Here is a 25,039-nt window from a genome sequence, read left to right as displayed (position 1 = left end):
GAGTCAAAGAGCATGATTTTTGACCATTTGTTTCCCCAAATAGAAAAAAAATTCAAAGAAAAAGGTGATGTTGTTTTGTCATAACAAATTCAAATGCAAAAAGGTGAATACAGAACATGAAAGTTCTCTTATAATTCATTACTATTGCCAGTTTATTTTATACTTCCAGACTTTAAAAATATGTAATCATATATACCAATTTAAACATAGATGGAATCAGATGATCCATCTTCCATATGTATTTTACCCAGTAACTTTTGTGTTATGTGCACTTTACCACAATGAAATGCATCTATCATGAATATCTTTTTATGTCAATTCATATTAGATTTACATCCTCCTTTTAAAAGGCTGCCCATATGTATGCTATGGGATGGAGGTACCATGATTTATTAAATCAGTCCTCCCTGATGGAGGTTTAGATTGCTTTTTTTTTTTGAGATGGAGTCTCACTGTATCACCCAGGCTGGAGTGCAATGGCATGATCTCGGCTCACTGCAACCCCTGCCTTCCGGGTTCAAGCGATTCTCCTGCCTCAGATTCCCAAGTTGCTGGGATTACAAGTGCCCACCACCACACTTGGCTCATTTTGTATTTTAAGTAGAGATGGGGTTTCACCATGTTGATCAGGCTGGTCTCAATCTCCTGACCTCAGGTGATCTACCTGCCTTGGCCTCCCAATGTGCTGGGATTACAGGCGTAAGCCGCCGTGCCCAGCCTACATTGCTCTTTTCTCGCCTTTTTCTCACTATTATAATGTTGCAGCTACTAATAACTATTAATCGATTATAACTATTATAATGTTATTATAAAATTATGTATGTGTATTTATTTATAATTATTATAATTTCTGGGATTTTTTGGGTTTTTTTTGAGACAAGGTCTCACTCTGTCACTCAGGCTGGAGTGTAGTGGCAACCACAACTCACTGCAGCCTTGACCTCCTGGGTTCAAGTGATCCTCCCACCTCAGCCTCCCAAGCAGCTGGGACTACAGGCACCTGCCATCATGCCTGGCTATTTTTTAAAAAATTTTATAGAGATGGGGTCTTGCTTTGTTGCCCAGACTGGTCTCAAACTCCTAGGTTCAAGCAATCCTCCCACCTTGGCCTCCCAAAGTGCTGGGATTATAGGTGTGAGCCACAGAGCCTGGCCTATGATTTCTTATTAAAGAAAGTCTTTATATGTTTGTCTATTTCTTTAAGAAAGTCCTAGAAGTAGAATAGCTGAGGGGGTCAATGGGAAATGTACACATTGTATTTTGAGACACTGTTGCCAGTTATTGTTCCAGAGAGGCTGTGACAACGTATACTCTCACCAACTGGCTGTGGGAGGTACTTGGGTTTTGAATTTGGAAAGACCTAGATTAGTTCTCAAGCCACCTGGTTGTATGACTTCTGGCAAGTTATCTTTCTTAATGTCCCTTTCCTTTCATGGGTGTCATATTACCTACTTTGCAAGGCTGGTGTTAGAATGAGATGAAATAATGTATATAGAACACTTTGCAGCATGCCTGGCATGAACAACAAAGGGTAGCTGGTTTTCGTTTGTTTGTTTTTGTGTTGCTCTCTCCTCATTTACTTTGTTTCCATCTAGTCTAAAGTATTCATCAGTCCTAATTTCCCTGCTACCAAAAGGAACTTGGGATGTGGACTAACTTGAGCTATGAGAACCAGCAGCAAGAGGCGTTGCCCTCTTAATGGGTTTGCACTTCCCAGGAAAGCCTTGAAGCCAGTTTCCGGGGCTCTATCTTTCATGAGGAAATCTCAAGAAGACAAATGCTACTCTCTCACTCTCTCCCTCTCAATTATCTTGACTAGGATCTTAATCAGGTCATGCTTACTCTCCAGGACACTGCCGGATCAGGCCATTTCAACAGCTGGCCCTTCTCTTTAAAACAGGACACTACATTATGATCTGGAGGCTACAAAGGATCCATGGAAACAGATGGGGTGAGAGACCCTGAGACATATACGCCCTGGAACCCTGGGGAGTCCTGGTTGAATTCCATCCCCAGTGTCCTTCCACAGCCAGGGCCAAAAGTGGAGCGCTAGAACTGAAGCGTGGCTTCTTGGGGCTTTCAGTTCTAGAATATACAGACTTAAGAGTTGAATTAACCAGGGCCCAGTGACAATGCTCCAAAATGCCAAAAGGGGGCAGTGCAGTGTTACGGCTAAGAGCATGGCCTTAAAGACTCCATACACCTGGGCTTGAAATGGTTTTGCCACTTACTAGGTTGTGTGACCTTGGGTCTCACTTTCCTTCTCTGTAGATTAAGGGTATACCTTCTTTGCAGAGTTGAGAGGATTAAATGAAACACTGTGTGTCTGGTGGCAGATAAGTAGTAAGTGTTTTCTGAGAGGTGACAGCCTGCTGGCAGTCCTCACAGCCCTCGCTCGCTCTCAGTGCTTCCTCTGCCTGGGCTCCCACTTTGGTGGCACTTGAGGAGCCCTTCAGCCCGCCGCTGCACTGTGGGAGCCCCTTTCTGGGCTGGCCAAGGCCAGAGCCGGCTCCCTCAGCTTGCAGGGAGGTGTGGAGGGAGAGGCGCGAGCGGGAACCGCGGCTGCGCGGAGCTTAAAGGCCAGCTGGAGTTCCGGATGGGCGTGGGCTTGGCGGGCCCCGCACTCGGAGCAGCCGGCCGGCCCTGCCGCGGGCGATGAAGGGCTTAGCACCCGGGCCAGTGGCTGCGGAGGGTGTACTGGGTCCCCCAGCAGTGCCAGCCCACCGGCGCTGTGCTCGATTTCTCAGTGGGCCTTAGCTGCCTTCCCGCGGGGCAGGGCTCGGGACCTGCAGCCTGCCATGCCTGAGCCTCCCACCCCCTCCATGGGCTCCTGTGCGGCCGGAGCCTCCCCGACGAGCGCCACACCCCTGCTCCACGGCGCCCAGTCCCATCAACCACCCAAGGGCTGAGGAGTGCGGGCGCATGGCACCGGGACTGGCAGGCAGCTCCACCTGCAGCCTCGGTGTGGGATCCACTGGGTGAAGCCAGCTGGGCTCCTGAGTCTGGTGGGGACGTGGAGAACCTTTATGTCCAGCTCAGGGATTGTAAATACACCAATCAGCACCCTGTGTCTAGCTCAGGGTTTGTGAATGCACCAATGGACACTCTGTATCTAGCTACTCTGGTGGGGCCTTGGAGAACCTTTATGTCTAGCTCAGGGATTGTAAATACACCAATCGGCACTCTGTATCTAGTTCAAGGTTTGTAAACAAACCAATCAGAACCGTGTGTCTAGCTCAGGGTTTGTGAATGCACCAATCGACACTCTGTATCTAGCTACTCTGGTGGGGCCTTGGAGAACCTTTGTGTCTAGCTCAGGGATTGTAAACGCACCAATTCAGCGCCCTGTCAAAACAGACCACTCGGCTCTACCAATCAGCAGGATGTGGGTGGGGCCAGATAAGAGAATAAAAGCAGGCTGCCCAAGCCAGCAGTGGCAACCCGCTCGGGTCCCCTTCCACGCTGTGGAAGCTTTGTTCTTTTGCTCTTTGCAGTAAATCTTGCTACTGCTCATTCTTTGGGTCCACACTGCTTTTATGAGCTGTAACACTCACCGCGAAGGTCTGCAGCTTCACTCCTGAAGCCAGCAAGACCACGAGCCCACTGGGAGGAACGAACAACTCCAGACGCGCAGCCTTAAGAGCTGTAACACTCACCGCGAAGGTCTGCAGCTTCACTCCTGAGCCAGCGAGACCACGAACCCACCAGAAGGAAGAAACTCCGAACACATCTGAACATCAGAAGGAACAAACTCCGGACACGCCGCCTTTAAGAACTGTAACACTCACCGCGAGGGTCCGCGGCTTTATTCTTGAAGTCAGTGAGACCAAGAACCCACCAATTCCGGACAGACTTCTAAACAGTAGGATACACGTATGCATGGTGTATGGTTGAATGTCAGATACGACATGGGGTTACCAAGTAAATGAGACTAGAAGACAATTCATTCAGTCATTCATTCATTCAACCAAAAGATATTTAGTGAATGTCCATTATGTGAAGGCACAGGAGACAAATGGTAAGTAAAAATGATTCTGGTTTCATGCAACAGCCTTCAAAAGGACCCATGTTAATAGACTAATTATACATACTTATGTAAAATTATAAATGTGAAAAGTGCAATAAGGGGAAGACTACTGACCAAGTCTAGGGATTGTCCTCTGTGATGAAACTATAGCTGAGCTAAGAGAACTGAAAGATGAGTAGGAGTCAACAACAACAACAAAAAAGGTAGAAGGTGCAGCAAAAGCATTCCAGGCAGCAAGAACATTATGTGCAAAGGCCCTCAAGCAGAAGGGAGCCTGGGACATTAGAGAAGTGGAGGAAACGCCAGTGAGGCTGAATGTAGTGATTGGGGGTAATGTGGTATGAGATGAGCTGAAGAGGAAGGCAGGAGCCAGATCACATATTAGGGTTATATTAAGGATTTGAGTCTTTATAGTAAGAGCGAGTGGAAGCTGTTGAAGTGTAAGGGGCTACACGGGGCACTCCTGCTACTTGGTGACACTTTCCTCTGATGTTTACTTTCATGTGGATAAAAGGGATAGGGCTTCACACAGTCCCTTCTGTGACCGCCCAGGAGGAGGGAGCAAAGAAGTAATCAGCAACAGGTCCCTTCCCAAAACAGAATGAGGCCCTCTGGATTCTCATAGCCTCAGGAAGAACTAGACATAAGGAGGAGTGTGGGCAGGGTATCCAAGGCTGTGAGGCTCTTATCAGGAATCCTGTACTGGGTGGTCAGCTGTCACTGCAGACCTCTATGTTTTCTGGCTGTTGCACAGCTGGTCCCTAGCTAGCCTCCACCTCTCAGACTTCCTGCTGCATCAGATGCTCCATTGTGTTGGGCATAATTATCAGGGGACTAACAACTCTTAGGCTGGGTAGTAGAAGTGGAAGACTCCCATGGGCAGGGAACCAGACCTAAGGGTGGGTACAGGTTTGCAAGAGGCAGCTTTCAACTTCTGTGTGCTTCCCTGGTGAGCTGGCTTGCAGTGCCCTCCCTCAGTGCATGTACTGTATTTGTCTGGGGCACATGTACACACTCTCCTCTGTGAGGAGAGACAATAGGGGTGGAGATACTGGGGCAACACAGGAATGCCAAAGTACCAGAAGGTAGTGATGTGTTCCAGCCCTCACAGGTTTTTTTTTTCCTAATTAAAAAAAAAACAATTTTTGGCCAGGCGCAGTGGCTCACGCCTGTAATCCCAGCACTTTGGAAGGCCGAGGCGGGCGGATCACGAGGCCAGGAGATCGAGACCATCCTGGCTAACACGGTGAAACCCCATCTCTACTAAAAATACAAAAAATTAGCCGGGCATGGTGGCGGGCGCCTGTAGTCCCAGCTACTCAGGAGGCTGAGGCAGGAGAATGGCGTGAACCTGGGAGGCGGAGCTTGCAGTGAGCCGAGATCACGCCACTGCCCTCCAGCCTGGGCGACAGAGTGAGACTCGGTCTCAAAAAAAAAAAAAAAAAACCAACAAAAAAACAATTTTTAAAGAACTGTTATCTTACTATGTTGCCCAGGCTAGAGTGCAGTGGCTATTCACAGGCCTGATCATACAGCACTTAGAGCCTTTAACTCCTGGGCTCAAGTGATCCTCCTTCAGCCTCTCGAGTAGCTGGGACTCCAGGCTTATGCCACCACACCTGGCTCTCACATAGGTTTTTAAACTTGGCTGGAAAGAGAAAAGAACCTAAGAGTTCTAGAATTGCCTGCCCCATCCCTCCCCCCAACCTCTCCCGGCTTGTAGCCCAGCTAAACAGGAAACCAGGCTTGGGTCCTTGCCAGAGCCCAGGCTGGGGCAGGAAGCTCAGGAAACAAGTAAGACCCTCCTCAGCATAGAAGAAGGCTGCTCAGAAATCCGTGGGAAGCAAAAATAAACCCAGCCCTTGCTGAACTCTCTCCCAGAGGAGGAAAGGACCACAGTTGCTTCTACTCCCTAGCATGAGTCAAGCATAGCCCTAGGAAGATTCAGAGAGCAGATGCAGGAGCTTCATGAAGTGAGATACTGCTGTCCCAGTGAGAACACACTCAGTAAGGACCCTCCCCTCAGAGAAGCACAGGGCTTAGTGAAGCGGGGTGGGATACATGTGGCCTGAAGACACTCCAGGGCTATCTTGGGCTGATAAGGAAGGAAATGATGGTACAGGATAAGAGCAGTGGTGGAAGAAGCAGACCTAAAGGAGAGAGAGCCCGAGACCAGGTGATACTTGTGGGGTATGAAGGCAGAGAATTAACAGGGTTCTTTGCTGTACAAATGTGAAGGAAATTCCTGATGGAATAATGAATCAAGGCAACGACAGTCAAGGGCTGTAAAAACATCAGGTGAAAGGCTGAAGGGGGCTTTTATTTATTTTTTATTTTTGAGACAGGGTCTCGCACTGTTACCCAGGCTGGAGTACAATGGCATGATCATGGCTCACTGAAGCCTCAACCTCCTGGGCTCAAGCAATCCTCCTGCCTCCCAAGTAGCTAGGACTACAGGTGCACGCCACCATGCCTAATTTTTGTATTATTTTTGTATGGGGATGGGGTCTCACTATGTTGCCCAGACTGGTTTCGAACTCCTGGCCTCAAGTGATCCTCCTGCCTTGGCCACCCAAAGTGCTGAATTACAGGCCACTATGCCTAACCAACTTTTATAATGGAGAGATCAGGCTAACTACACCACGAATCAATGTGAACACCACAAAAAATAGGATAAACATATGTCATGTGCTTCTTGGTATGAAATACATACACATCATACCTCAAAAGGTAAACTGTGGCATACACATCACACCTCAGAAGGATTCTTTACAAAAAGTTGAATTTAAGTCTGATCAAACCTTGAGATCTAACTACCAATTTGCAAAAATACAGGAGACAGAATAGGATAAAAAACATCACAAGGATGTAGTCAACAAAATCCAGAATGTGGGAAACTCTATAGGACAAAGGACTAAACTTTTTGTTTGTTTTTGTTTTTGTGTTTTAACAAATAAATTGCAAGAAAAGAAAAAGTGGTGGGAGAAACTACAGATTAAAAGAGACATATCAGGCCAGGCATGGTGGCTCATGCCTGTAATCCCAGCACTTTGGGAGGCTGCGGCAGGTGGATCACCTGAGGTCAGGAGTTCGAGACCAGCCTAGAAAACATGGCAAAACTCTGTCTCTACTGAAAATATGAAAATTAGGCGGGCATGATGGCAGTGCCTGTAATCGCAGCTACTCAGGAGGCTGAGGCAGGAGAATTGCTTGAACCCGGGAGGCAAAGGCTGTAGCAGGCTGAGATCACGCCACTGCACTCCAGCCTGGGTGACAGAGCGAGACTCCATCTCAAAAAAAAAAGAGACATGTCAACCAAATGCAATGTGTGAGCCAGATTCAAACCAACCAACCAATTTTTATGATGTTAAGGAATTAAAGGATTTTTATGGTATTTATGTTAAAAATAGTAATGGTGTGATAATGGTAGTTATGTTGAAAATTATCATTTTTAGAGATAGTATAATGTTATAGATGATTATTCACCCATACCCCACCTACTGGATTGTCTTGAATATTAAATTATTAAATTTAATTCAAATATTCGAACATTAATATTCAAATATTAAATTATTCAAAATAATCCAGTAGGTGGGGTATGGGTGAAATAAGATTAGCCTTGTGTTGATAGCTGTTGAAGTTGGGTGACAAGTACTAGGGGGTATGTGTTTGAAAATTTCCAGGGCAAACCATTTAAAAATGTGAAGGAAGTGAGCAATCTGGATCTGCCTCCTCTAGCCCACTGACATTGGGGAGAATAATAGCAATGTTGACTTTTTCATGTTTCGTGAGCCCTGAAAATTGACCTTTGGGAACCAAAACGGCAGTAGGACACCCTCCACTATCACCAATGGTGGGGATCTCTAGGAAGGCCCACTCTGCTAACAGACTCAGCCGCCCTCTACAGGTCCCCCAGCCCAGCCCCACTCAATGGGAATCTCTTCCAGAGATCAGTGAAAGCACAGAGCAGGTCCTTCTCCAGCCTGGCCTCACCACAGCCCTGGCAAGGAGACCAAAGACTCTTCTCATTTGGTGATGAGAAGAATAACCCATCTCCTCACTCTCTCCCACAAAAGTTCCCTTGGGAATCATGGACAGAAAATGGAAATCAGCAACCTTTTCATTATCATCAACCCTTAGACCAGAAATTATAATAGAGTAATTTGCAGCTTATTTTCACATACATGATCTTATTTATTTTACAAATGCCTGAAAGAGGTTAGGAGGCTGGCCAAAGGTCATAACAAAAGTGGTAGTAGCTAGGATATACCCAGCCTACTTACCACTGCTGTGCACAGCTCCTGCCCTAAGGCCTGTGCCCCCCACTAGCTTATCCTAATTTCCCCACCCCCTCAAGCATACTCACACCAATTCCTCCTGTGGGAGCTTCCTGTGACTGTCTCTCTGCTGTATCAGAGCCCATGGCAAATGAAGGATGTGAAATATGAGATTTCATCAGGAAGTTCACAGGGAGGCTAACAGATGGTCAAATCTTGGTTCTGACTGGTCCCCTTTGGTACCAATGTTTGCTACATTAAATACCAACCCCCAACTTGGTCTCCCTCCCTGACTCCACATAATTCTCCCTCCCCTTCCCTAAACCACTAGCTACCACCACTTCCTCATATCATTATCCCCACTTGGCCTTTCACTGAGTCCTCTAGGCCAGAGCTGGATGCAGCAGGTCAGCTGAGAGCAGAGAGGACTTTCTGGAAGCTAAAATCCTCAGGGAACAGCTTTGGCATTCATAGGAGGCCCAGTGGAGGCCCCTTTCACCAGCTGCTGCAATTTGCATGCCAATGTGGCTACTGGCTTTCCCACCAGAGGCAAGTCTGCCCCCAGACAGAATGACCTATACATTTGGGTTTTGTGGTAAGGAGAAACCCATGCCTGATACACTAAGAACAGGACATCCAGGCTGGCACTCTTCTTTTCCTCCAAGATCCCCAGAGACCTTATCCATTTCCAGGAGGATGTGTACAAGTCATATAATGTTGGAAGACTCAGGTAGGAGCTCTTCATCAGCAAAGCTAAGTTTTTTCCTCATTAAATATTAAAGCTTAGAACTCCATTAATAGCTTCTCCAGCCCCCACAACAAAGCTGACAGCACAGTTATCAGCTCTGCTACCAATGAGAGAGGGGCTGGATTGCCCTTCTTATGTTATTCTATGTCCCTCACTTCTGAAAATGTACCTAATGCTGCAAAGGGAGAAGATGGGAAAAGGCCAATTTGTAAGGAACTCAGATTGCTAACTCAGCTAGGCACCCCTGCCCACTGGGGAGCCAGGAGCACATCACTCCTTGTAAGAACAAAATCCTTCTCATCCTGTGGTCTGAGTTCAAACATCACTTTCTCATAGAAGCCTTACCTGACATCCACAATCTAATGTAAGAGAATAATTTATTATTCTCTCTTTTCCTACTTTTCTTATCCTTTGCATTTCTTATCTTTTCTATCACTTGTCATAGTTGGTAATTGTGTTTGTGCACTTTGTTTAGTATCTGTCTCTCCTACTGGATTGCCAGCTTATGAAGGTAGGTACCATGTTTGCTTTATTCATCATTTTACTTCCTATGTTTGGCTCAGTGTCTTGCGTATAGCAGATGCTCAAAAGATGTTATTTGAATAATGAATGAATGTCCCATCCCTGTATTCCCCTGAATCTCCCTTAATTCCCCAACATGTAGCTTCCACTCTACTAATTCTCACCTACTCATCCCCCTCTAGGTCTTTGCTGTTCCCCTCCTTAGAATAACTTCCCAACCTCCTTTCCACTCTTGCTCATCTTTAAAGGAGCCAGCTGTATTCTTCTGTAGTTCTGTTTCATAAGAGCAAGTATCTTCTTCACCAGTCTGTAAGTTCTAGAGGTAGAAGCTATCTGCCAAGGAGATCAAAGGGGAGTTGGGGTGACAAGACTCACAGCACATTAAAGTGGACACCCTAAACCAGAATATCATTTGTATAAAGTTATCTGCTAGAGGTTATAGAGGCTTAGGGATTGGTCACTAGACTATTCAGGGAAAGCTCTCTGAAGAATGGGAGTTTATATTGATCTCTGAAGAATGTATATGAGTGAAATGGGCAGAAGAGAATTGTTAAGAGGAGAGGAGGCCTCAAGGTGCCAATAGATGAAAGAAGGTGAAGGACATGCCTGGACTTACTAGAAAGAAAGTTGGCTTGAATGGTAGCAAGTATGGCCAGCTTTGAGGGGTAAAAGCCTAGTGTAGATGCCTCAAAAGCCAGTGGAGAAGTTCAAGCTTGATGTAGAAGAACTTAATTGGGTTCCAAGTTGTGAAGGAGGGTCTAATCTAGCCCATGCCAACCTCCAGCTGGGTAATGGCTAAGCCTGTTTACCTTTCTGGGAGTCTGCTTGCAGATCTATAAAGTTGGCAAAATGATTTTCCTAATCTACTTAATGAGATGGTTCAGGTGCGTTGGAAACATCTTTTCACCACCTTAAAAAGGAGTTAAAGATAGGCTGGGTGCAGTGGCTCATGCCTGTAATCCCAGCACTTTGGGAGTCCGAGGCAGGAAGATCACTTGAAGTCAGGAGTTTAAGACCAGCCTAGCCAACATGGTGAAACCATCTCTACTAAAAATACAAAAATTAGCTGGGTGTGGTGGTGCGTACCTGTACTCCCAGCTACTCGGAAGGCTGAGGCAGAAGAATTGCTTGAATCTGGGAGGCAGAGGCTGCAGTGAGCCAAGATTGTGCCACTGCACTCCAGCCTGGGCAACAGAGCAAGACTCTGTCTCAAAAAAAAAAAAGGGGGGGGGGCGGGGGGAATTAAAGATAGGGATAAGACACTGTACCCATAAACTTTACACAATGACAAGGTATTAGGGCCACAGGACAGGTAAATGGAGAGCTCACATTTCACTGAAGGATACAAAGGGATGCATGAAGAAGATGCTGTTTTTGTGACAGGGCTTGATATATAGGAAACATTAGCAAACACCTATTCACAGAAAACTAGAAAAGTGCTGCTTGTGCTAAGTTCCACAGTGGATTCTTGGACAAGTTTATAGTACACACATATAACACAGCCATGTTTAATGCTAGAATATTATTCCTAGCACCTACTTTGGAAGGACTAGGACACTTGCACAGAGCAGTGTGTCTTCCTGGTGCCCTGGCCTCTGGCCCAGTTTAAGAACTGCTACCATAGAGAATGTGAGGTAAAAACACATTCACATTCCCACCATGGCTCTTGTTCTCCCTGTGAAGCTACAGATAACATGAAGACTATCCTCCTTTTCTTTCCTAATCCCAGTCTTTTAGGTATTTGAAAACCTTAAAATGCTTTCTCTGAGACTGCTTATTCATAGGCCAAACAGCTCAGTTCTTCCAACTATTCTCACATGACATGGTTTTGACTCCTTTCATTATTCTAGTCACCCAATCTCTTGAATGATGATATCAGTACAGAATGGAGGATTTCAGATGGTGATGACCAGTACAGAATAGGGCAGAGTAGGATGATTACCTCCTAGGAACTGAATTCCATGCTTCTATTAATGTAGCCCAGCAGCACATTAGCTTTGTTATATAGTAGACTTCTATTAAGCTTTCTGTCCACTCAAGCACTAGCTCTCTTTAAAGGTCCCTACCTTCTCCAATCACACAGCCTCCCTAGATTCCTATTGAAATTCTGTCTTGCTGAATTCAGCCAGCTACCTTTCTGAGAATAAGAGTCACATTACACCCATGTAGTGTAGTTGCTAATAAATGTGGAACCATCATCTCACTATCCTCAGTGGACTCTTACCTGTATTGGCAGTAAGCCTAGCTCAAGATGTGATTCCAGGTTCTTGCCTTGATTTTACACTGCTAAGGGAAAGGGCTACTCTGTTCCAGATATGTTCTGAGTTCAATATAACAATAGGTATGGCTATTAAATATGATCATGGAAGCTCAACTGACAATAATAAAAGTACAATATCAATATTATGGGTAGTGGCAGTCCCACAATAATCTGTGCTGTGCAGATCACATGTACAGCTCTGTGTTCAGTTTCAGGGGTGAGAAACGTAAAAGTATCCACTAGGGCAGCTAGGATAACTGGGAATTTGGAAGCCAGTGTCCCAGGAAATGGTAAAAGGAAAAAGCAGGCCTATTTAGCCTGGGTAAACAAAAGAGCGCTAAGGCTGTATAACCTATAATAGGGCCTTTCCTCGCCAGTAACTTCTGGCTTATGGGTCTCTTCTTGTAGCCTGTTCCTTCTTGCTTCTTTGGTCAAGGGCTTATAATTTCATATTAAGTGTGGCCAACCACTCATATGAAATTCATGAGATCTTTTCCTGAATCTGCTTCTTTCCCCCTCTTATCTGCTCAGCAGAGTCAAGGTTACTCCCTCTCACCTGGCCTATTTATTTCAAAAGGATTTTAAACTTTATATTAATTCAACACTTCAGAAACCAGTGCTGAAGATCAAGTAGAAAAAAAACAGTTTTCTTCATTTTTTTTTTTTTTTTAAGACAGGGTCTTGCTTTGTTGCCTAGGCTAGAGTGTAATGGTGCAATTATAGCTCATTGCAGCCTCGAACTCCTGGGCTCAAGCCATCCTCCCACCTCAGCCTCCCTAATGGCTAGGACTACAGGCATGCATCATCATGCCTGGCTACTTTTTAATTTTTTGTAGAGACAGGGTCTCATTATGTTGCCCAGGCTGGTCTCGAATTCATGGCCTTAAGCAATCCTCCCGCCTTGGCCTCTCTAAGCACTGGGATTACAGGCATGAGCCACTGCACCTGGCCCCTTTATTCATTTCTTAAGGAGCCATATCATAAGACTTTAGCCCCTCAGTGAAACAGATTGCTTGGCTGGCTAACATCCCCAAGAGTTCCCCTTTCCTGTGTTCTTTGCCCAAGATAACTATGATGATTCAGGGCCGCTGGGATGGCAAGCAGAATACTAGAACTGTTGTTCCCCCTGCTGAAGACCATAGCAGACATGGAAAATCAACTAAACCATGTCAGTCTTTCGTATGGAACCAGGATTCCGCCTTAGCATCCATCTTAACACAATGCTCCAGGCAGCAACTACTGATCAAGGGGCATTGGCATGAAGGGTAATGCTTGTTTATCATCCGTGCTTTATGTAGCCTGTGGAGTAGAAGGGTATAAAATAATTATGCAGGAATGTCTCTTGAGCTGTTGTGAACAGTGGGAACATTTATTGATACTGCAGAGGAAGTACTGAAACATCTCCTAATCGGGGAATCCACTTTTCACCTTAAATCTCAATTCAGATGGGATTCTTCCTGATGAAAGATTTGGATTATCTTTATCTTCTCTATTGCTTGGCAGAACATAAAAGCACAGAGCACAGCCCAAGGTAAAAATGAGAAATAGAACTAGGCCATGGTGGGAGCTAAGCTATGAGGATACAAAGGCATAAGAATGATATAATGGACTCTGGGGACTCATGGGGGAAGGGTGGGAGAAGGATGAGGGATAAAAGACTACATGATGGGTACATTGTACACTGCTTGGGTGACAGGTGCACCAAAATCTCAGAAATTACCACCAAAGAACTTATCCACATAACCAAAAACCACCTGTTCCCCAAAAACTATTGAAAAAAAAAAACAAAAAACTCAGCCATGGGATAGCCACACTGGTTTAAAAGTAAAGTACTAGCTGGGTGCAGTGGCTCACACCTGTAATCTTAGCACTTTGGGAGGACATGGCAGATGGATCTCTTGAGCCTAGGAATTTGAGACCAACCTGGGCAACATGGCGAAACTCCATCTCTACCAGAAAAAAACAAAAATTAGCTGGGCATGCTGGTGCACACCTGTAGTCCTAGTTACTTGGGAGGCTGAGGTGGGAGGATCACCTGAGCTTGGGAAGGTCAAGGCTGTAGGAGATAGAGTGAAACTGTGTCTCAAAAAAAAAAAAAAGTAAAGTACTAAATGGCTAATGTATACAATATATAAATTATATCTCAATAAAGCTGTCCAAAAAAATAAGCATCAAACCAGCATTTGGTAGAGGGACATAAGGGAAATAAAACTCCCTTAGAAATATTATGAGAAAAACAAGGCACTTGGTATTTGCCTGTGCACCTAACCAAAGTTCACCAAGAGCTTCCTACTGATAGCAGCAAGTTCAGACCCTGAAACAAATCAGCAACATCCCATTAGACACTAGCACAGGGCAAAATGGTGTGGGTTAAAAAAGACATTTAAAAGAACTAGGAAGACTATAAATCTAGACTGGATCAGCACAGATACTAATTTCTAAGCTAAAGTTTTCCAAAGAGTGTTTTCCATGAAACACATTGGTTCTGTAAGATGTTAACAGATGTAACATGAAAAAAGGTTCTATAGTTAAATAAGCTTGGGAAACATTGAATTAAACAAAGTTGAAAAGGTTCCTTTAATGCAGGACATCTCAGAGCCTTTAAAATATCAGTGGGCATTGTGATGGGATAGAGCATATAGTCTTTCCCACAGAAATTTTTCTACGGAGCCTTTGTCCCCCATGAAGCATCCCAAAGGATCAATATTCCTAATAGAATACTATAGGAAATGCTGGTCTAAACCGTGCATGGTGCGTGGCCAAGGGCTTCACCAATTCCTTCATAAGGATAAAATGGGAAATTAATATGGGAACTAGGTCGGGCGTGGTGGCTTACACCTGTAATCTCAGCACTTTGGGAGGCCAAGGTGAATAGATTGCTTGAGCTCAGGATTTTGAGACCAGTCTAGGCAACATGGCAAAACCCCTTCTCTACAAAAAATACAAAAAATTAGCTGGGCATGGTGGTGCGTGAATGTAATCCCAGCTACTCAGGAGGCTGAGGCGGGAGGATCGCTTGAGCCTGGGAGGCAGAGGTTGCAGTGAGCCAAGATTAAGCCACTGCACTCCAGCCTCGGTGCCAGAGACCCTGTCTCAAAAAAAAAAAAAAAAAAGTGGGGGGAACTATAATTTATACCTTGTACATAATTATGTTTAACTACGTAGTGAAATATATGTGGTTCTCACTCCACAGTTTGCATGTAGTTAATTCAATGAATCTTTTTTTTTTTTGAGACGGAGTCTTGCTCTGTCACCCAGGCTAGAGTGCAGTGGCACAATCTCAGCTCACTGCAACCTCTGCCTCCTGGGTTCAAGCAATTTTCTGCCTCAGCCTCCCGAGTAGCTGGGATTACAGGTGCCCACCACCATGCCCGGCTAATTTTTGTATTTTTAGTAGGGATGGGATTTCACCATCTTGGCCAGACTGTTCTTGAACTCCCGACCTGGTTATCCACCCGCCTCCGCCTTCCAAAGTGCTGGGATTGCAGGCTTGAGCCACCGCGCCCAGCCAATTCAATAAATCTTAAAATACTCCTTCAGGTATTGTTCTCGATAGATGGGATGTACTCTGCTTTTAACAGCCAAGAATCTGATGGCCAAATCAGGCAAAACCAGGCAAGGAGCCACAATCACTGGTCTTGTTTCTGCCTGGGTGTGGCCTCTTGTCATATGTTTAGACTTAGGGCTGGAACGGTCATTCAGAAAACACCATTCATAGCTCTATGTCCCCTCTTGCACGCAAACTCACATACCTCACCACCATCACAGAAACTTAAAATTGACCTTCAATAACCAAACCATCTGATCCTCAATTTGCTATCTCTGAATAACAATAATAACAACAAATACAAGTACAGATTTGCTTGAACTCTCTCCTAAGAATGTAAAGCCTAGGAAGAAACTCCTGCGGGCGTGTCTACCCTCTCTCCCAGGCCAGACGCTACAGGCCTCTTTCCTAGATGACTTCCCTACTCCAGAGTCCCTCCCTGCAGCCAGAAGTTGATTTGGCTGTCCCACAGTGAGGTCTGTGGATCATGTGCCAATTTCTAAACTCCAGAGCAGACTCAAATCCAGAGCTGGTTCCCCTCCTTCCTTCCTTCCTTTCTCCTGCCCAGAAAGCCAGATTCCCATCAGAGCCTCCTTAAGAAACAATGACTTGGGACCCTGCTGAGCCACACCTCTTGCTTCCTTCAACCAGCACCTCTGGTTATCTGCCTCAGCCCAGTTTTCCCCTTCCCACACGCTCTGGAGCTCCCTGAACCAGTTCTCCCAGGTCTCTAGGAAGGCATGAAGCAGCTAAGCCCAAGAAGCTAAATTTCCCATGTTCCCTTTCCAGACACGAGGCTCCACCTGCCTTTTTAAGGAGTTGAGAGGGTCCCTGAGACTAATCAGGTTTGAATGAAGAAGACCGTTTTCCATTTCTGCTCACTCTGGGCTATATAGGCAGTCAAGAGCAGCAGGCAGCTGGGGCTGGGAATGACTCAGCCTGAACCCCAGCTACCACAGAAGCACCTACCCACAGAGGCCACACTGGGACCTCTGAGAAGCCAAGTGACCTCTGAGTGATCTCACCCCAGAATCCTGCTCCTTTGGTACACCTTGCCTGGAAGAAACACTTGGGCTCTGCTTCCACCCAACTGCAGCTTTTCAGGCTGGTCTCAGAAAAGGAAAGTACGTGTCCTTTTCCATTTTGACATCTTGCAGTGATGCAGTAATACATATATCCATTCCAGAAGGAATCAGTGAAAGAGCCCAGCTCCATCAGTCAGAAAAAAACCCATAGATTTGACTAGAATGATGGTAAAAGGCAAAGCCAGAAACTGCAACATAAAGCACTCAGACAAGAAAGGATTTTATTTTTTCTTCATCAAAGTGCTACTGGAAAGAAAATAACAACAAAACCCACTATGGCTCCTTGCTGCTACCACCAATTCTCTTGAATTCATCAAAGCAGGTTGCAGGGGAGAAGTATTCACTGGCAGATGAGTGTGTTTCTCAGCAGCCCTTTTGAGGCAGAGGGGGGCCGAGTGCCACTCTGACCTTTGGTTTTCTAGGACTTCTGGGTTCCTCATAACCCCAAGAATGTAGCTTCAGCAGTAGAGCAAAGGAAAACAGCAGCCTTCTCTGTTGTAAGAGGTCCCTGAGACCAAAAGGTACATGGGCTCCTGAGTTTCCCGAGGTGATGATGGTCTCTTCCTCCATCCAGGTGTCCATGCCACAAACTTGAGAGTCATCCTTAACTCTCTACCTCTCCATTCCACCTCCCAACAGATATCATATCCTGCCTATTCCACCTTATTAGTACCTGTGTATCTGTCCCATTGTGTTTCTCTGCTTCTGCAGGCCTTCATTGTCTCCTAGCAGAATTATTACACCCACGTCTGTATTCGTTTTCCAACTTCCAATCTCATCTTCTCCAATCTCTCATCCACCACTAACCTAAACTCAGATTTGATCATGTTATTCCTTTAATTATAACTCTTCATTCATTCCCAATGCACTCCTTTGTTTCTTCTTCCATGCCCTTTCTTTGCTTGGCCTCATTTTGTCAGTTTGCCAAGCTTCTAGTACTCTTCCTATGGCCAGTTCCTAGGGCCTCTGTGAAGCCTTCCCTGACCACTCGATGACAGCCCTTCCTGCTTTCATTTGGTGCTCCTGGGCCTGGTTCTTCTCTTGCAGTGCTCACTATTCTATAGTGCCTCAGTCTGAGTTCTAGACTGTGCATCTCCCTGGAGCAAAATTCTGTGCTATTGAGCCCAGAACAACATCTAGCAGAGAATAGGTTCTTACTTGGTGTTTGTTTGATGAGGAGATGAGTAGTAAGGAGCTGCAGTCTTGAACAAACCTGATCCTTAGTTTGTAATATAGGGCAGGAAAGAAGGGTGCCTCTGCCCAGGAGCCTGAGAAATACTGCTGGGTCATGAGCCACATGGACCCACTAGGAGAATCCAACCTTAAACTGAAAAGTCATCTGACCACAAGGAGGCAACTTAAGGTGCCCAGAACATAGAATATATATAGGTCAGTTTTCCACAGTGGCTACTTGCTATCTTTATAATGTTCTCTCCGCCACTTTCAGGAGCCGCTGTGGCCTACCCACTGAATTAATGTCCCGTCCTGACCATCCCCATCCATCCCTGAGTGTCAGGAAGCAGTAGAAGTCTGAAACTCCTTCCCAAGCTCATGTAATCAAAGAGTCAGAATCTCAGCATTCCTCACCCTCTCCCAAAGGAGGGTGTCACTCATTCTCATGACACTTCATTGATCTCTACTCTTTTTGACATATATCTAAAAACCTTCCTATAGCCATCTGAGCCCATCCTTCTCTTGGCCACCCACTGGAGAGATCTTACTTGTCCCTGTATCCTTAAAGTACCTCATCTGAGTAGATGCTCGTGAACTAAACAAATGAGTTAACTGATAACCTGGTTTCAGTGAGGCTAGAGTAACATTTCTTTCAGCTGTGCAGAGATCCTATCTGGTGCCACTTGCCATTCTTTAAGTCTCTTTGGTCCCTGAGAGCACAGGAGGCAGGGTGTTGCCTGACACAATTAAGTGCTTAAAAGCTCCATTTGTTCTTACAACAAATCTCTTCCTCTCCAATTGCAGACGAAGAGAAGACATAGACTGTGCGGCTGCACCAACAAGCTGAGCAGACAGACAATAGGGCCAGAGAGCCTATCCCTGTTGCTCATACAAACAATATACCAAACTCAACCCAACTGATCAACAGAGAGCCTTGGGCTGCTGGGAACTTCTCTAGATCAGTGAGGTGTATGGCTCAGACACAGAGCTGATACACAAAATGTGCCTATCCCTGGCAGTTTCTTTGGGAGAATCTGTGCTCAGAAACACTCAGGATTGTCTGAAAGATAGATACAGCAGGAGTGGAGTCCAGTGGATACGTCTCTAAGAGGAGCTCTCACTCCTTTCAAAAGAAGACAGGAGGCTGAGTGCGGTGGCTCACACCTGTAATCCCAGCACTTTGGGAGGCCAAAGTGGGCAGATCATGAGGTCAAGAGATTGATACCATCCTGGCCAACATGGTGAAACCCTGTCTCTACTAAAAATACAAAAATTAGCTGGGCGTGGTGGCGTGCACCTGTAGTCCCAGCTATTCGGGAGGCTGAGACAGGAGAACCACTTGAACCCTGGAGGCAGAGGTTGCAGTGAGCCAAGATCACGCCACTGCACTCCAGCCAGGGCAACAGAGCAAGACTCCGTCTCAAAAGAAAAAAAAAAAAAAAGGAGACAGGAAGAGACCATGGGGAGCTCTCAGGGATAGACCGGGCCTGGTTCAGCTGCTGAGTTGCAACAAGGCCAATTAAATAATTGGTGTGATGGGGAAAGGAGGGAATCCACTCCTTTCAGGCAAACTCCCACCAGAGACAGGAGGCTCCATGCAGCTGTGACAACAGCAGCAGCAATAACAGGGCAGGGATCTCCTCCTCTTCCTCCCACTAACTGAGATCTAATGCTTAAATTAGCACCTTGGAAACACCCAGATCTGCTGGCTGCCTTCTCTCCCAGTTCTGCCACGCCCCCAGGCCTTCTTTTCAAGCCTGAGTTTCTCTTTCAATTAAATAATTAAAAAAATAAAGATGTGCTCCCCCTAGAGTTTATCTTTCCAAGTAGGCAATGGCCTCTGGATTCTTCCCATCACTATGGGATGGGGAGAGTTATTTGATGATGGCGCCCATGTGACAAGCCTCTATCCATACAGCTTGGTCCAGAAAGGGGCAATGATGATGACACCAGCATTGCCTGGCTCCCTTGGGGCTTAATGAGTCAGCCCCTACTCTGCCCCCAGTGGAGGATCACACTAAGAGAGTGAGCAAGAGAAACAAACTTTGACAAACTGTGGGTTCAAGAGCAGGGTCACATCTGTGTCTGTGTTGCTAACCACTCTATCCCTAATACTTAGTTTAATATTTGGGACAGAGCAGATGCTCAATAATTATTTGATAAATCAATTGCTGAATCAATGATATCAGGTCTCTGTGGTATTCTTTAGAAGGGAGAGTGAGGAGCTGTTGTTTAAACTTTAAAGAGATAGTTTGTCTTCATCTCATCAATGGAAAAACAATCTAGGAAGGAGGAGAGACTTCCTAGAGGTCTCAATAAATGGCAAAAAAATGAAATAGGTCATAGCTAAGTCTGAGCCTGGGACCCTGGTTTTTATGGCCTATCCAAATACTCTTAAAGAGCCATTTTGCCCTCTTTTTTGCCCTTTACCTCTATGATATGCTATCTTGATTTTTTTTTTTTTTGAGACATTGTCTTGCTCTGTTGCCCAGGCTGGAATGTAGTGGTAGGCACATGGCTCACTGCAGCCTCAACCTCCTGGGCTCAAGTAATCCTCCTGCCTCGGCCTCCTGAGTAGCTGGTACTACAGGCATGCAGCACCATGCTGAGCTAATTTTAAATATTTGTGTAGAGATGGAGTCTCACTGTGTTTCCCAGGCTAGACTATCTTAATTCTCTATGCCCCAAAACGAAGACTCCTGAAGAAACATCATACAAAATTCTGCTGGCCTCAACAATACACAGGGTATTTAAAGGGTTTTGAGGTGCCTCTGGAATACAACCTGGGGACAGAGGTCCGGAAGCGGGGCAATGTCTATGACCCTCAAATGAGGGATGACTATATTGCTATTTCCATAAGGCTCTCACTCAACCTCAATAAAGTATTCTCAGGCCAGGCATAGCAGCTCACTCTTGTAATCCTAGCATTTTGGGAGGCTGAGGCGGGCAGACCACTTGAGGTCAGGCATTTAAGACCAGCCTGGCCAACATAGCGAAACCCTGTCTCTACTAAAAATACAAAAATTAGCCATGCGTGGTGGCAGGGGCCTATAATCCCAGCTACTTGGGAGGCTGAGGTAGGAGAATCGCTTGAATCCAGGAGGTGGAGGTTGCAGTGGGCCAAGATCGTGCCACTGCACTCTAGCCTGGTTGACAGAGAGGGACCCTGTCTGAAAAAAAAAAAGTATTCTCTTGCAGACAAGGGTGACTTTAGCAGTTAAAAGGGTCTGAAGGCAGTCAGAGCTTTTCTAAGTGCCTCCTTGCCACAGATACTTCTCCAACTCCAGGGCCACACAGACCGGAAGCAGCTCAAGAGTTCTCTACCCAGCCAAACCACTATTCAGAATTTCAGGCAATAACAGAAGCACCAAGGACAACTGAGAGAGCCTGGTGGCTCTATTTCTTCTCCCCTTTCTTTGAACAGCTATTTCCCCCCTTTTTGGGAACCCCAGATGGGAGACAAGAAACAACTCATTGCTTCCTTTTCCTGACACACTTGAACCTCCTCTTCCTTCATCCACCCTCTATTTTGATTCTTCATTAGATACTTAGAACTGGAAGGGCAATCTAGTTTGACAAGCCAGGTTAGCTAGAAAGAGAACTCAGAAAGGAAAATTATCTTCAGCCAGCCCAAAGTCCTTCTTTAAGTTCATGGGATGGACTTCTCTCCAGGATTTTCTGGCTCCCAAATAATCCAATGATGGCATGAGGCTAGGAAAAAGTCCTGCAACACCTCTCTCCGGTTTAATATTGTATGCTTCTGTAAAACTTCTTTGTTTTGGCTCTTAGAACTGTCTAAGTAGTCATGAAAGGGGGAAAAAGCCTTTTGTCTCCTGCTAAGTGGCCACTAATGATTCTCTCTACCATCCCCCAAAAGGTGTGACAAAAAGGTGGTGATGGGTCCCTGCCAAGGCCCATCTTGGCTGCTGTAATGGGTAGGTTACTCGCCCAGGAAGCTACAAAGCACATCTGTCAGCCAGGGGGGTTATAGGCCCAAGGGTAGACCTGTTTCTGGCCACCCTGCCTAACACAGAAGCAGAACTTCAGAACTTGGAGAGCTCAGCTCTGCTCCAGCCAGCATGGCTCAGAGAAATGGGGCATCCACACTTTCGGGTTTGTAGCCCACCTTGCCTCCTTCCAATTCCAGCTCAGGCTCCAGGGGGATAAAGCGAACATAGCCTAGACATTCCCTCTCTTCCCCCCTCACTATACGAGCTGGCTAGGCCTGCACGTCTCCCACCCGGTTGCCTGACAGACAAGCGAGGTCAGGTAGCCCCCTGGGCGGTGGCCAGCAAGCATGGTCTCCCTTAGGCCTAGCCTCGGTGCACCCGAGTTGCCCTCCCCCTTCCATTCCCTCCGCGCCAGCAGCGATGACATCATTCCTCCCTGACTCCGGGACCGCGGACAGGCGGCAGGATCCGCGCCCAGCAAGGACTTCAGGCACGTAGGCCTAAGATGATGGGGGCTCTTCCCAACCAGTGGGCACAGGCAGCTCCAGCGCGACCCCACTTCCTCTCCCGTCGGTTCCCGAGCACTCTCATCTGCATCCCGATTCCCCATCTGGTCGCCGCGCACTCTCTTTCCCGGTTTAGATGCCCGCAGCCTGGTCTGCCTGCGCTCCCCACCGGAGAACGGAATTCCCAGGTTCTGCACCAACCACCTTCCCCCACTGGGTCCCTCGCCCCGGCCCAGCGTTCCTGTCCGTAAATCCAGCGGACAGGCGGGCAGGCCCCTCCTCTTCTAAAAGCTGATTCCCAATCTCTCTTAGCCTGACGGCTCCCCCGCCCTAAGCATCACAGGCCTCTAGGGCTAAACGCCTCCCCACCGCCCATCCCAGCCCCCTGGGCCTGCCGCCGGCGTTGCCTCATGGCAGTTCCCTCGCCAGTCCCCGCTATGGGCCTCCGCTAGCGGTGTGCACCTTTGTGCCCCCTCCGTTCCATCCGACGGTGCTCTGCTTCCACCGACGGTGCCCTCCGCCCTTACAGGTCCCTTTGCTCTCATCCAGCATATTCTCTCACGGTTTTCTTGTCCTGCAAGTCCCCGTCCCCCGGCAATACGTTTTCAGGGATCTCTTTGCCCTATCCGAGGGCGCCCCTCCGCACGATCCCCCCGGCCTGATTCCCTCCCTCCCCCTCAAGCGACTCCCCCTCCCGGCCTTGGCCTGCCCGCCGCCCGCCCCCTCACCAGCGGCTGCATCTCCGAGTGCGCGGTGGGCACCTGGAACCGGTCGATCTCTTCCATCATGGTGCCGGCAGGCGAGCGGGCCAGGGGCCGGGCGCGGCCGGGGACACCGACGGGACCGCGCGGGGCGGCGGCCCCAGGAGCCCGGCGGGTGGTGCAGACTAGGCCTCCCCGGACCAGTCGGGCGGGCAGGGGCCGGGCGGATGCAGGGGTGGGCGGAGGCGAGAGGTTCGCAGACTTGCTGAGGCCGGCGTGACTCCGTGGGCTTGCCTAGCACTATCGCGGCTGTGGCCGGGCCGAGCCGCAGGTCTTGCCTCGCCTCCTACTCCGCCGCCGCCTCCTGTCAGTAGCTCAGCCACTGCGGTGACTCGGCAACTCCACTTCCGGGTCCGGGACACCGCCCGGAGCTTGCATTATTCATGAGGAGGCGGTGTCTGGGGACCCCAGCCCCACCCACATGCGAGAGTTCCGAACGCACGGGAGCCCGGCTGTGATTCCTGAGGGGGCGGGGCTTAGTGGAGACTCGCTAGCCGCGCGCCCAACTCCGCCTCCTTCTCGGGCCGGCTGGGCGCGCCAGAAGCGCCTGCGCCTTGGCTGCTGGTCGGTTGCTGGGTAACCGCGTCAGGGAGTTGGATTCTATCCTGCAAGGGCACGGGGACCCACAACAACGGCTGTCCCTAAAGAACCGTTGCGACTGGTAATTGAAGTGGAAGAGAGTCCAGATTTCTTGTGTGTGGTCAAGGAGACGGACAAACTTTTTGTCTTCAGACGAGGGAGCGTTTTGTAGGCTCTCCAGGGGTTGAGATGCTTCCTGCTTCTGCGAAGGCGCCCCATAAACAGCCTCGTAAGCAGGTAACGCACGCACACCTTCCTTCTGATGACCTCTGACTTTCGTCGTCGCCAGTGACCACTAATCATACCTCTCCTACTGATCCTTGATCTTTTCTCTGTTGACCCCAGCCTTCTCACCCCCGTGACCTCTGGCAAGTGCTCCCACTGACCTCTGACTCTGTCCTACTCTTTCCCACTAATCCCGGCCTCCTTTCCCATACTACCCCAACCCACCGTTTCTTACCTCTCTCCTTTTATCCACCATTCCCATCTCTTCACTTCACTTTACCCCATGGACTCATTCTGACCAGTCTATTCTCCTTAACTGCCCCATCCCCATTCCCACGAGTCCCTTCCTCCTTGTCCTCACATTCTTGTCCCAAAGGAATTTTTTTCTTTTTTCTTTTTTCTTTTTTTTTTTTTTGAGACAGAGGCTCGCCCTGTAGCCCAGGCTAGAGTGCAGTGGCGCCATCTCAGCTCTCTGTAACCTCTGCCTCCTGGGTGCAAGCGATTCTCCCACTTCAGCCTGCCGAGTAGCTGGAACCAAAGGCATAGGCCACCACGCCCGGCTAAATTTTGTATTTTTGGTAGAGACGGGCTTTCCCCATTTGCCCAGGCCCGTCTCTAACTCCTGAGCTCAAGCGATCCTCCTACCTTGACCTTCCGAAGTGCTGGGATTACAGGCGTGAGCCACTGCACCCAGCCTCAAAGGCATTCTTTATCCAACCCTTTGCTGTGTGCCTAGCTCCAGACCAGGTGGGAACACAGGCCTTGCTGTTTGGGAGCCCACAGAGGGTGTGCAAGAGAACTAAACAGAATACAGGACAGGCTATGTGCAGGAGTGTGATTTTATTTTCTGTGCTGGGAGATTTATGAGGAGAGAGAGAGCAGGCAAAGAGGAAGAGGAGAGAGGCCGTTTTCTCATCCCTGTCCCCACCCCCACAGTGCACAACCCAAACACTCCGCCCTAACCATTTCTAGAGCCTCATATGTCTCTCTTCCCTGCGAGCCCCTGGTCCACTCCTATGGTTCATTCAGCTATGTGAACATTATGCTCTTATTACCACCTGGACAGATGTCATCCCTTCTCACAGGAAACCCGAGTCATCCCCCACTTAACCCACTGAGCACAGAGTTCTGCTTTCTTCCTCAGCATCACCACGGAAGGCAAGGCAGTCCCAGTTTCCAAGGAGTCTTCTGTGGTGAAGCAACTCAGTCCTTCAGGAACTTTTTCCAAACCCTTTATGAATTACCACTCAGGCTAATGTGCAGTTTCTAGCTCTGGAAAGCAGGACTTCTATTTATTTATTCCAGATTTACCCCACTCAAGTCTAGGTATATTGAGGTTTAGAGAGCCAATCTCCATGCTACTTATGACTTTGCATATT

General features: G+C 47.5%; 2 protein-coding genes across 8 annotated transcripts in view; one reads left to right on the top strand and one right to left on the bottom strand.

The window, feature by feature from the left end:
* The window catches only part of FAM219A (family with sequence similarity 219 member A), a 58,613-nt gene extending 35,384 nt beyond the window's left edge, over positions 1-23,229 (bottom strand). For 3 of the 7 annotated variants that reach the window (XM_003263399.4, XM_003263398.4, XM_012509158.2), the window contains exon 1: positions 22,824-23,225. In XM_003263399.4, coding sequence (XP_003263447.1) covers positions 22,824-22,883 — 60 coding nt within the window. In that variant the 5' untranslated portion in view covers positions 22,884-23,225. Of the gene's footprint in view, positions 1-22,823 lie in introns of all 7 variants that reach the window. The other 4 variants (XM_030817557.1, XM_030817558.1, XM_003263400.4 and 1 more) reach the window with 3 other exon arrangements.
* Positions 23,230-23,277: 48 nt separating this feature from the next.
* DNAI1 (dynein axonemal intermediate chain 1) overlaps positions 23,278-25,039 on the top strand; it is a 60,579-nt gene continuing 58,817 nt past the window's right edge. The window contains exons 1-2 of the mRNA XM_030818385.1: positions 23,278-23,432; positions 23,528-23,672. Coding sequence (XP_030674245.1) covers positions 23,278-23,432; positions 23,528-23,672 — 300 coding nt within the window. The remainder of the gene's footprint in view (positions 23,433-23,527; positions 23,673-25,039) is intronic.

This window comes from Nomascus leucogenys, chromosome 8 (assembly GCF_006542625.1).
Source record: "Nomascus leucogenys isolate Asia chromosome 8, Asia_NLE_v1, whole genome shotgun sequence".
Taxonomy (NCBI): domain Eukaryota; kingdom Metazoa; phylum Chordata; class Mammalia; order Primates; family Hylobatidae; genus Nomascus; species Nomascus leucogenys.
The sequence above is the reverse complement of the archived record's forward strand: the minus strand, read 5'-3'. Positions and strand labels throughout refer to the sequence as shown.